Source organism: Natator depressus, chromosome 8 (assembly GCF_965152275.1).
Source record: "Natator depressus isolate rNatDep1 chromosome 8, rNatDep2.hap1, whole genome shotgun sequence".
NCBI lineage: Eukaryota > Metazoa > Chordata > Testudines > Cheloniidae > Natator > Natator depressus.
The window spans coordinates 83,407,635-83,419,768 of NC_134241.1; the positions used below are offsets into that span (position 1 = coordinate 83,407,635).

General features: G+C 42.7%; 1 protein-coding gene across 3 annotated transcripts in view; it reads right to left on the bottom strand.

Moving 5' to 3' along the window:
- Positions 1-790: 790 nt before the first annotated feature.
- Positions 791-12,134, bottom strand: part of ACADM (acyl-CoA dehydrogenase medium chain) — a 42,921-nt gene continuing 31,577 nt past the window's right edge. The window contains exon 10 of one of the 3 annotated variants that reach the window (XM_074961513.1): positions 791-4,398. In XM_074961513.1, the coding sequence (XP_074817614.1) occupies positions 4,327-4,398 (72 nt within the window). In that variant the 3' untranslated portion in view covers positions 791-4,326. Of the gene's footprint in view, positions 4,399-5,879; positions 5,995-12,134 lie in introns of those variants that run through there. The other 2 variants (XM_074961511.1, XM_074961512.1) reach the window with 2 other exon arrangements.

Here is a 12,134-nt window from a genome sequence, read left to right on the forward strand (position 1 = left end):
CTTGTCCCAAGAACCTAACAGTGGCCACTGTAATTTGGGGTTCTCTAGAGCTAATTTGGACCATTTTTCAAGAAACCTACAAGAGTCCGGACCCCTCCTAAAATACATAAAATAAGCTGGAGTTCCCTTAGGGAACTGTTCTACCTTAGACTTCTGATTACCCATCCAGGAGGACTTCACACAGCACTCACACAAGAAGGAAATTCGGGCTCAGCAGAGCGGTACCCGGTGCAACACACAGAAAGGAGCCCACAGGCTACTGCCTCAGCTGCCCTTGCTTTCACACCAGGGGTTATACCCAAGGCATGGTGTGGCTGCAGCTGTGCAGATTCCACTTATTCAGACCGTGGGGACGGGGACCCCTTGGTCAGCCAGTCTCCGGACAGAGATGGCTCCCAGATTCACACACACACCACGGGGAAGACTGATAGACACAAAGACAAGACAGTCCTCAAACCGGTTAAAGCACAAAAATAATAATTACCTGAGACGTCTGATTCCAGAAGCTGGATCCAAAGACCCCTACCCGAACAGAGTGGGAACCAACAAGTTCAATGGCGTAGACTGCGCTGCTGCTGCTGTGTACCTTTCTGTCTTGTGGAGGATCGCTTGGACTAAGCATCCAGGCGCCGGCTGCCACGATCGTCCTGCAAGGCAGTCAGGGATCACACAGCCTCAGTGAAGCCGCTTGCCGTCTCGGTGGAACCTCCAAATTGTCAAAGTTTGACTCAGACTCACAATTTATCAGACCACTCCGTTTTATTAGCAAAGCTGCTCTGCTAATACATTTAGAAGTGAGCCCCCCGAGTGGGGCTTGTGTCTCTTAATTTATACAGCTTGCTGGAGAACAAGTTACAGAGAAGTTACAGACAAAAGAAGAAAAAGATTTTAGTCACCACCCTTTGAGATCCCTGAGACCAGTCACGTATCTTCAATTACCTGCCACCCTTAACAATCTCCTTTAACAGCTTCCAGTTAACTTAACTAATTGCCCTTCACACCTTCCATTCTGATGCCTGCTTCTTAGACGTGCTGGCTCTATCTTAATTGCTTCTCCATTCAAAAGCTAACTGTCCCTACGTGTGCTCCCTCAGATACTTTGTAACATGTTTTGGCATGCCCTCTCATATACAATGTATCCAGCATGTCCCCTTATACAACGTTACACGTATACAATGTTATACTTCCACAATATACATACATATAGCTTGTTTCAGGAACCAAAACTTCCCGTTTGCAAAAATTAATGTTATGGTTTGATGAAAGCTAGGGGTGGGAAATGAAGAAAAGCACAAAGAAATTAAGAAATTGTCTGCCTAATATATTAGTGGAAATCCTCTTTTGAGGCATCTTAAAGACTAACTAAAATGGAGAAGATCATTCAAGAGAATACATTTTTGACACATTTAGTGCCAGATTCTTGCCTTCCTTTCACCCTACATAAGCCAAACAAACTCAGAGATAGCACAGGATGCAAGTAAGGATAGAGTTTGGCTCTTTGGATTCATTATACCTCCGACATGACTCAGCCATGTTAGTGGGAGTAACCACAATCTTAGTGAAGTTATCAGGAAGCATTATCCCTTCGAAAGGTCTAATGTCTCCTGGGTGCTGGTGTGGTACTGGGAGTATGGCAAACTGGGTTTTACTACCCCTTCACTGCAGCACAGCCATAGCACCGCTCACAAATGCTGGACAGTGGGTGAAATCATTGCTGCAAGCAGTTGGAGCTGGCCCCCTACCTTTGAGCTCCCCAGTGCTGGGAGAAGGATTATGCTTCCTTCTTTTTAAGGGTTCTCTGTGTTCTTTTCCTATCCTACTGGACACACACTGGAGGGAAACTTTTGCTTCTTTACATTTACGTGCACTCCATCCAAATCATAGCTTTTTAGAACGTAAGAGCAAAGCACATAAGCTAGATACTGTCACTGCAACGACTGTAGGCAAAAAGTCAATGCCATAACCATTCAACAATAGCTCAAACAGCACTCTAGAGATGAGAATTTGTTTTTAAATTGACAGGGGAAAGTGTTGACCCTTATTCTTTTCAAGTAGATCTATGGGATCTTTATCTTCAATTTGGACTAACAGTGATAGATAAAATAAGCATGTGTCAGATTTGTTCACAAGTGAAGCCTGAGCAGCTGAGAACCCAGCATACATGTAAAAAGTGAAATTGTGCAAGTGACCCTTTAGATCAGCACGTTACAAGACAAGCAGCCTAATTCCTGGGGTTTTATCATTTACTTCAATAGGAGCAGAATCACAATATGAAAAATAAAGTTCTTTCAAGTGCATGTTTTTTTTCAAGAATAGATGCCTGGTGCAGGCTTCCTTCATGTAGGCTCCATAGTGGTTATGGTTCTGCTTTCATGTGCACAAGCACTTCTGTTTTCCTTCAGCAAGACTTCTACGAGGATTAGCATTTTGCTAGTATTACCCCAAAACAAAATTTATGTCTCGTGGCACCTTAAATACTTATTTCAATAAGTTTAGACAAAAGCCTCCCACTACAAAGTGATTCACCCTCAATTAGGAAACAGAAGAGAGAATAAAACTTGAAATGTGAATTTAGTTCTCATGAAAGATTGACAGTCCTGGAAACTGACATGATACTTGTTCACTTCCAATGGCTGGATACTGACTGCTGTTTCAAGTAATACTGAGGTTAGTTAGATTCCCCCAAACAGATACATAGCATGCACAGTATCAGTGTAAACTTCCCCTCCTCAACCCCCATTAAGTATCAGTGATAATCTGGAAGAGGTGAGTTAGTCCTCTATGAGCAAGATTTCCATGGCTAAGCTATTCAACCCCCGGCCTCGACTGAGATGGTCCATTGCAGTAGTGCATGGATAATGGATAATGACCAGATAGGAACTGAAGTATAATTATTAACTCATTCACAAAGATTGACTAAAAATGAATGGTCTAATTCTGAGCTGGGCCTGATTTGAACATCGTAACTTAAAATGTCACAAGCTCAGTATCCTATTACCAATCATACGCCCCAGTGTTATACAATTTCTACTGTAGTCTATTAGAAGGAGTTTGGTCCCCATTTGAAAATAAAAATGAGTAGCGCACATCTGTCTCCTGAGAATAAGTAGTTTTTTATTATTGCAATTCAGAACTATGAATAACAGAAACAACTTTTCAATCATTTACTACTAAACTTGACAGGAAAAACTTTGCATTGTGTGATTTACTGCTTCTATCAATCATCATACTTGAGTTTATGAGGTAATAGTTATGTTTAATTGGGATACTATAACCAAAAATGTGGCACAGTAACCCTGGTGATTTTGAATGCGTGCAGTTCAAAGAAATAAAAATAAATCCGAATCTGAATGGTCATTGTTCAGTTTTTCTGCTATAAAAATATGTAGTTAATGAAACTACTATTGTGCATAGCATTAGTTACCAAAAGTTGTTCATAGTATTTGTCCATAAAAAGAAATCTTATTTTCGGAAGGAGAGAGAGAAGAGAATGAGGGTTTTTTTGTTTTGTTTTTTTAACGTACACAGTAGGATAGCTTTTTTTTTTTTTTTTTTTTTAAGGCACAGCAGGAAAAATCCATGCATCCACATAGACAAAATAAAAGAAAAATGTCATCAGCACTGGTTTCAGATGAATAAGATGAAAGGTGGTGCACAATTAAACCAAATTTCATATTATGCTATGCCTTTGTAAACAAAAACAGATTTTGCTCATACATGTGTAGACAATTTACAAGTAAAATAAAGTGATAATTCAGCTGCTGTTATATTATTTTCCTAAAACAATAATCCCTGTTTTGATGTCAGAACATGGTATTATAAATTTAGCAGGGTCTAAACATTCACCTATACTTAATTTTAAATATTCTGAAAGTGCAAGTTTCTAGAACTCAAAGCTGTAAGTACACAGAAGAAATTGAAACCTACTGATTTGGAGACCATATGAAGCAGAACATGATCTCTGAGGAAACAGAGTAATAGCTTTTTTTATTAAAGATTTAGATATTTTTTCTTTGCTTAGGTCCAAGTCTGCTCCTACTGAATTAAATGATGAAATGACAATGTACTCCAATGTGTGCAAGTTTGGACCCTTATAAGGAGAAAAAAAATGTACTACTGAAAAAAAAACGCAATACCATATTGGAAACCAAAGATATGCTTTAGAAAATACCAAATTTGTATTGGGACAGAAGGGGAAAAAAGTACATAATACAAAAGTGTGAAGGAAAGGTTCTTATTTTTTTCTTTTTAAACTGCATTCAAGAAAAAGATTAAAGCCCTCTTTTCCTTTATGAAGGCATCGACAGCCAACATCAATGCTTTTCCTTAACTTTTAAACTTGCCAACATGTTCACGTGCTATGATCAGCCTTTGGATCTGAGCTGTTCCTTCGTAGATCTGAAAAGAATTATGATACCATTACATTATTGTGTTACATTGTCTGTTTTAAAAAGCTTTTTAAAAATATAGCAAGATCAGTTTCAATGCAACATACAAAATGTTAGAAGCCTCACAAGTAGGTAAAGCAGTGTTGTTCTCTTTACCCAAACCTTTCATGGTCAATTCCCCCCTTACTTTCTGAACTTCTTTTGTTGTTTTTCTCTCCATTTTTTCATGTTTGCAATGCCCCACCCCACCCAGTAATCCTGTGTGCTTTCATCTCTCAGCCCACATTTTTGTATCTTCTCTGGCACTGTGTTCTCTCTCTCTCTCCTTTTCTCCTGTTGCTCAAATCACGCCTCTGTTCTAGTCCATGTGCTGACAACAGAACAAAAAACATTTACTATGAAGTTGTTTGTGCTAGGATAAAATCAGGATTTTGGTCTTTATGATTTTTGGCAGTACACAAAAACAGAAAGGCATGATGGGAGACAGGAAGTATGATTCAGTGGTTAAAGTACAGGATGAGTTAAGATTTCCGTTCCTAACTATTCTAAAGACTTGTATAGATTTGGTCAAGGTCTCACAGCCTCAGTTTCTCCAACTGCATAATAGGGATAATTATGTTCACCACCAGGTGTTTCAAGATTCCCAGAAGGAAGGCAGTATATAACTGCAAAGCATTATCTGAGCAACGAAAGACCTACAAGTCTCGTTAAGGAATATCACAAAGAAGAGTTCAGTTAGCACCCCATGTTTGAAAGCTAGAACAAGAAGCTTCAGATTCTTAAGAATTTTGGGCACTTTAAGCACAAAGGTTATTTTTGAAGTTGTACAGAGGGAGCTTCTAAATAAGATTATGGTCACTGTTACTTAGATTTGTAATTGGGACTAAATTGAGAACAAGAAAGGGGGAAATAACTTTATCAGAACAGTCTATGGAAGAATGTGTGAAATATTGAATGAAATCAAGTACAGAAATGGAACAAAAGAACCAATGGGAAACAAAAAGTTTTTGCAGATGATGCATATGGCCAAGAGCACATGCTGTCTGTCATCAGGCAGTGATACAGTAGGGCAAGACAAAGTGCAAAAAGTAATCAAGGGCAAGAGACATGTGAGGTATCATGCATCAGAAATGGGAGGATGGTATAAATCTGGAATAAAACAAACTCTTTCAGAGGTTTGGATACTTATTTAAAGTGACAGTGGGTGAAACACAGTAAGGCATTTAAAGACTCTTTACAGACAGATGAGGCAACACTGTGGATTATCCTTTTCCATAAGCTTCCCAAAAGATGAGTAACAGAAACCAGAACTAGAGAAGTATGGGTTAGATGGAATATTGAAGGAAATTAGAATCACTCCAAAACATGCGACCAATGAGCAATGTCTGAAGAATGAAAATTCTTCAGTCCAGACTTCAGAAGAATGTTGCAATCAATTCAGCAAATATATATTTTCTATTTATTATTCTTAAAGGAAGTTTAATAATGAAACGCTGCTACAAATGTCAATAACAGGAGACCAATCAAAACCACAAAAGAAAATATTTTGCGGCTCTCTTCTCTTTAATTCCTTAGATAATTAGCTGATGTATCACAAATATAACTCCTGCAGAGAGATTAATGGAGATAATCGTAACTAGGCTTGGAAGGATTAGATTTTTATCCGTAAATGTCAGTAAACATCGCTTTCACCATGCACAAACTGACAAAAATATATTTCTGACAAAAATAACTGAAATGTACAGATAGACAATGTAGGAAAAACACTGCTTGAGAATTTATCAGTCAAAATCCAGCGATTTAAAATTAGTGTTTTACAAATGGATTAGCGAATAAACAGTAACAGATACAATATCTTGATTTACGGATATTTACTTTTGTTTATTTTGACATGTGATATTAACAATTTATGTATTAACGGTTTATAAAGCTTTAACCTTTTGAGTCTCAACGTCTACTGTCATTAAATAATTGTCTGACCTCCCCATAATTTCCCGCAATGGTGAAAATTTAAAATCAATAAAATTTTTTAAAATTCTTAAATATAAACACAGACATTATCCGTCATAATTATAAAAAAGATTAATCAAAATCAATAAGGTTCAGAGAAGATGAATGTAGAAAATTTGGAGACCTACTCAGATTTTTTCTTCTAAATAAAAATAATTTACCATTCGTTGAGTCCCAAAGAAAATTGATAACAAAATCAACAATAATAAATCCAAGTTTCTGGGAGAAAGATTTAAATAATAAAAATACTTACAAGGCAATTATAGAACGAAAAGGCTCTGGACACTTAAGACAAGAAACTGTTACTTGCGGCAACTGTGGTTCTTTGAGACGTAACGCAGATATGTATTCCACTTAGGTGTGTGCGCACACCCAGTGCAGTGCACCAGAACTGGAAAATTGTGTCTAGCAGTACCTCTAGAGGGGTGGCATTCGCACTTTGTGGCCATAGCCCCATTGCTGGCTATTGAGGTATTGCCACCCTGACCCCCGCCCCTTAGTTTCTTTGCACTGAATGCCCAGAAACTAGATGCCTATGCAGAGGGGACAGAAGGTGGGTTGTGGAATACACATCTGCATCACATCTCAAAAGAACTACAGTTACAGTAAGTAACCGTTTCTCCTCTGAGTAAATGCAGCTGGTTATTCCACTTAGGTGACTCACAAGCAGTACCTGTAGGGGGTGGGGCTCCAAGTTTATTTAAACAAGGACTGCATTACCACCTTCCCAAAGTTTGCATCTGCTCTGGATGCCAGGGTAATGGCACAATGGTTTTTAATGTATGTATCAACAACCATATGGCAGCCCCGCAAATATCCAATACTGAGATGTCACTTAAGGATGCTATTGATGTAGATTGCGAGCTCAGAGGATGAGATCACACCCCATAGAGCAGGGGTTCTCAAACTGGGAGTCGGGACCCCTCAGGGGGTCGCAAGGTTATTACATGCGGGGTCGCGAGCTGTCAGCCTCCACCCCAAACCCCACTTTAACTCCATTATAAATGCTGGATGCAAATATATAAAAACATTTTTTTAATTTATAAAGGGGGGGGTTGCACTCAGAGGCTTCTTGTGTGAAAGGGGTCACCAGTACAAAAGTTTGAGAACCACTGCCGTAGAGGAAGCATAGCCAAAGCAATTTCATATGCAGTCATGATGCTGGAACTTATCCACTTAGAGATCATCTGTGAGGAAACTGCCTGCCCCTTCATACTGCCTGCAGACCACACAAACACAGAGGAGGCAAAGCCTGAAAGGGTATAGTCCTATCTAGATAAAAGGTCAGACATAGTCAGCGTGTGAAGATGCTGCTCCTCTGGAGATGAATGCTGTTTAGGAAAAAAACACAAGCAAATATACTGCCTAGTTTAAATGAAACAGAGACCACTTGAGACACAAACTTTGGGTGCAGCCGAAATGTCACTTTGTCTTTGGAGAATTGCATGTAAGGAGGCTCTGCCATCACAGGCAGGTTCCGCCTGCAATTCACACATTTTCCTCGAAGATGGTATTGCCACAAGGAAGGCAGTTTTTTTTTTGTTTTTTTTTTTAAATGAGAGGACAGGGGCAGGATGCCAGAGGCTTGAACTGAGGTCCCATAAGAGTCACTAAAACTGTGGTAACATCCCACAAGGGAATCAGTTCCTGCATCAGCAGGTGGAGATGAAGGATTCCCTTGAAGAATCTTTCCACCATGGCTTTGGAAAACACCGATCTTCCATGAATGAGTGGCTGAAAGGCTGAGACTGCTGCCAGATGCACCCTCAACGAGCTAAGTGTAAGCCTGACAACTGAAGACGTAGCGAATAATCCAAGATGTCTTGGATACTAGCTAGTGTCAGCTGAACTCCGCAAGCCAATGACCACATTGAAAAACGCTTCCACTTTGCCGATAGGCCATCCTGGTAGAGGGTTTTATACTACTGAGTAGGTCCTATTGAACAGCTACAGAACATCACTCTTCCTCCTCACTCAACCACAGAGCAGCCACATCATAAGATGCAGGGAGGGAGCGGAGTGTCAGATGCAAAGTGTGACCGTGACTCTGCATGAGCAGGTCAGGATGGAGAGGAAGGAAAACAGGAGGCTGAAGTGACAGTGCAAGAAGGTCGGAAAACCAGCACTGCCTCGGCCGTGCCAGGGCAATGAGGATGAGCGTGGCCCGATCTGCTTTCAGCTTGAGGATGACCTGTGGAATGATCAGGATCAGAGGAAAAGCATGCAGGAGAACCAATTGCCGAATGAGATGGAAGGTGTCCTTGAGGCCACCCTGAAAGCAGAAGAGATGGCATTTCCAGTTGTCCCTTGTAGCGAACAGATCAATCATTGGGATGCCCCACACTGCAAAGATGACTTGCAGAACATAGGACTTTAGAGACCACTTGTGGTTCAGGGGAAAATTCCTGCTGAGATGGTCCACAAGATGATTCTGGACCCAGGGCAAGTGATCGGCTAGCAGAGTCAAAATGGGAGCTTGGGGGACACCAGCAAGAGGTGTGTCAATGGGTCAAACCCTGGACTCGACTGCCTCCTCCTCCGGGATCTATAATCCTTTCTGGGATAATCCCCATGTCTCAAGGGAGGAAAAGGTTGCCCAAAGGTGTAATGCAGATGATGTTGTTGCTGTGGTTAACCACTGAAGTGGTGCCTCTGCACTGTTGGTGTATACGCCCCTCAGGAACATACGGTAGCCTTAGAATCCTTGAAGGAGGGCAAGGTCTCATCCAGCTTGTGTGAAAACAACACCCAGCCATCAAAGGGCAAATCTTCTATGGCCTGCTACATGTTGGGAGCAATGCCTGAATTCGGCAGCCAGGACGTTCTTCTCATGGTCACCACAGAGGCCATAAACTCTGGCCGAAGCGTCCATGGCATCCAGCATGGACTGCAATGTCTTGGCCTCTAAACAGCCTTCATTGATAAATGCCCAAAATTCTTCTCTGGAGGTTTCAGGCGGCTGGTCCTCAAACTAAGACATAGCTGTTCAATTTTCAAAGTTGTACGTGAACAATGCCTGCTGGGTCGCAATCCGCATTTGCAGGGAGGAGGTGGTTTAAAACTTCCATTAAATCCATCCTTTTGGAGTGCCTGTCCTTAGGAGTAGACTTCTACCTGCCCTTTTAGGGTCTATTGTTCACAGCTGTCACAACTAGGGAATTTGGGGCTGGATGGGAGTAAAAGCCCTCAAATCACTGCAACTGGGATGAAATACTGTTCCTCCATGTGCTTTGCAGTAGGCAGTACTAAAGCCAGGATGCTCCAGGGAACCTTTACAGTCTCCAGGAGTGCATCATTAGAGGGATGAGTGTTCTCTCAGGAGCAGATGGCAGCAGGAGATCCACTAACTTATGGTTGTTCTCCTACAGGTGCTCCACCTGAATGACCAGGAAAGCAGCCACACACCACAAAAGGTCACAATAAGCCTTGAAATCCTCTGGTATTGGAGGAGATGAAGAACCAGGCACTGCTGAATCATCCAGGGACACAGAGGAGGCAGTTAACTGCACCAAGGCTGGCTCCCGTTTCTGGACTGATGGAGCTGGATGAGCAGCTCCATGGGCTCCACAAGGGGAAGGCTCACTGGTGCCTGAACCTGCAAGTTGGTCAACAGTTCATGCCACTGATCTGCCCAGCAACCTCACCTTAGAGAGAGCTGAGGATTGTGCCCTCTGCAACCGAGGAGTGTCCCACAGATTCCATGGAGGCCCTATCCTTATTAGTGGCATTAATGGCCAGAAGGCATCAGGCCAGGGGCCCCTCTGCCAACTGAAAGACAAGTGCCACTCCTGGTGTCCATAGTACTCCATAAATGGTCCCCAATATGGGTCAGGTGATGGAGAGCAGGAGGAGGAAGATCCCGACCTCAGTGCCGAGAAGCCTTGGGTTGAGGTATAAAGGTGGAGCCAATCCTGAGGGAGCAAGTAGCCAGTCTGACTCATTCGTTGCCCAGAATGAGGCAGGGACTGGCACCAATGAATGAAGCAATATCACCAGCACAGAGTTTGCTGGTGCTGGAAGGAGTGTCGTCCCTGAAGTCAGTGGCATTACTGAAGCAGGTGACTGTGCCGAAGTGGAAGGTGGTGAGAGCTGCCACAGTAATGTTGGCAGTGCCAAATGCAATGGTGCTGAGGAGTTTTCCAGTGCCAAGGAGGTCCCTTGCACTGAACCTGGTGCTGGCCCTGCTTCTATAGATTGTGGAAGAGGAACATCAGGGTGTGGTGCCAAGGGTTCAGCAGCCCATGCAGCCAATGGGACTATAAATGATGCAGCCCTGGCAATGTCCTAGACCAAGGGAGAGGTCGGGATGGAAAGACAGAGGTGGTCTGTAGCTGCCAACATGGAAACAGTCAATCAGTGTTGGCATTGCCCTTGTCCATACTGGACTCAATGGATGCTCTGGAGCCAGAACCAGAGAGTTGATGGTACAGGATTTCTTACCTCCCTACTTGGCACCAGGGAGAGGTTAGATCAGGGGTTCTCACAACAAACTTTTTGGTGGCCTCAGAGTGCAGCCACCAACTCTTGCTGGTGGCCACGCTGACAATTTTTCCTAAAATAATTAACTTTAGGAAAAACACATAAATATTCATGTAACAGGTCCAAATCATTGTAATGTATTTATGTAGGTTTTTCCCCCCCAGACTCAGTAATAAAAAAAAAAAAAAAAAAAAAAAAAAATGTACAGTGGTCTCTATTCTTCACTGGACCTAAACAGAATAGAAACAAATAAGGTGCTTTGCATGTTCTTGTCTTTTTGTTGTTGTTGTTTCTTTTGCTTTTTTGGTTGCCTTTTAAAAAAAATAACTTACTAGATAGTAAGTCTGCTGCTGGGAAAAGTGATATCTGTATGTTTGTTAATATCACTCTTCACAGCAGACTTACTCAGCCCCAGCAAGTCCTGGGACAAATTAAGCCCTGGATGGGGAAGTGGGCAGGGAGGCTGTGGGGCCCAGGGATGATGGCGTGGGTGGTGAGCCTGGAACCAGAGCTTGGAACCAGAGCCTGCCACCACGTGGATGAAGGCTGAAGCCTGTCACCCCACCCTTGGGAAAGTGGGGAATTCACCAGCTGTCTGCACCTCCAACATTTGTGTCTCTGGAGGGGAGTATTGGCCTAACCCCCGCTGGTGGCCCTGAGAGAGGGGTCACTGCTTCCCTCCTGAATCACAGCCCAGGAGGCTGTGGCTGAAAGAAAAGCCCCTGGTGGCCGCATTTGAGAAATGCTGGGTCAGAGGCACCTGCGCCATCCTGCGCGCCAGCACTAACCCTGTGCTCTTCCTCGGGGAGGCAGAAGAATCCCCAGGAGACCTGGAATGGTCTTATGCAATCTTTTCCTCGGTGCACCAAACAGGGAACAGCTCCTCCATCTCTTCGGAGAGGCGCCTGCTCTAGAGCCTGAAACACCAGCATTCTCAGAACTAGAGGGTGGACTTCCAATCCTACGAGAGCCTCAGTGCCGAAGGATGGCCTGTTCAAGTAGGTGCTTCTTTAGGCGAAGATCCCTAGACATCGGAGTCCACTTTGTGAACGATCTACAGACTGAATACTGCTCCTTGATGTGGGCTTCACCCAAGCACCACATGTGGAGACTGTTGTTGGGAATCGCTCCCCCACATGACTGACAATGTTTAAACCCTGGTGAGCGCATCTCAGGGGAATACTTAACTAAATACAACTAACGTGAATCTAACTAACACTAAGGATACTCCTAACAACTAGAAAAAAAAAATACAAT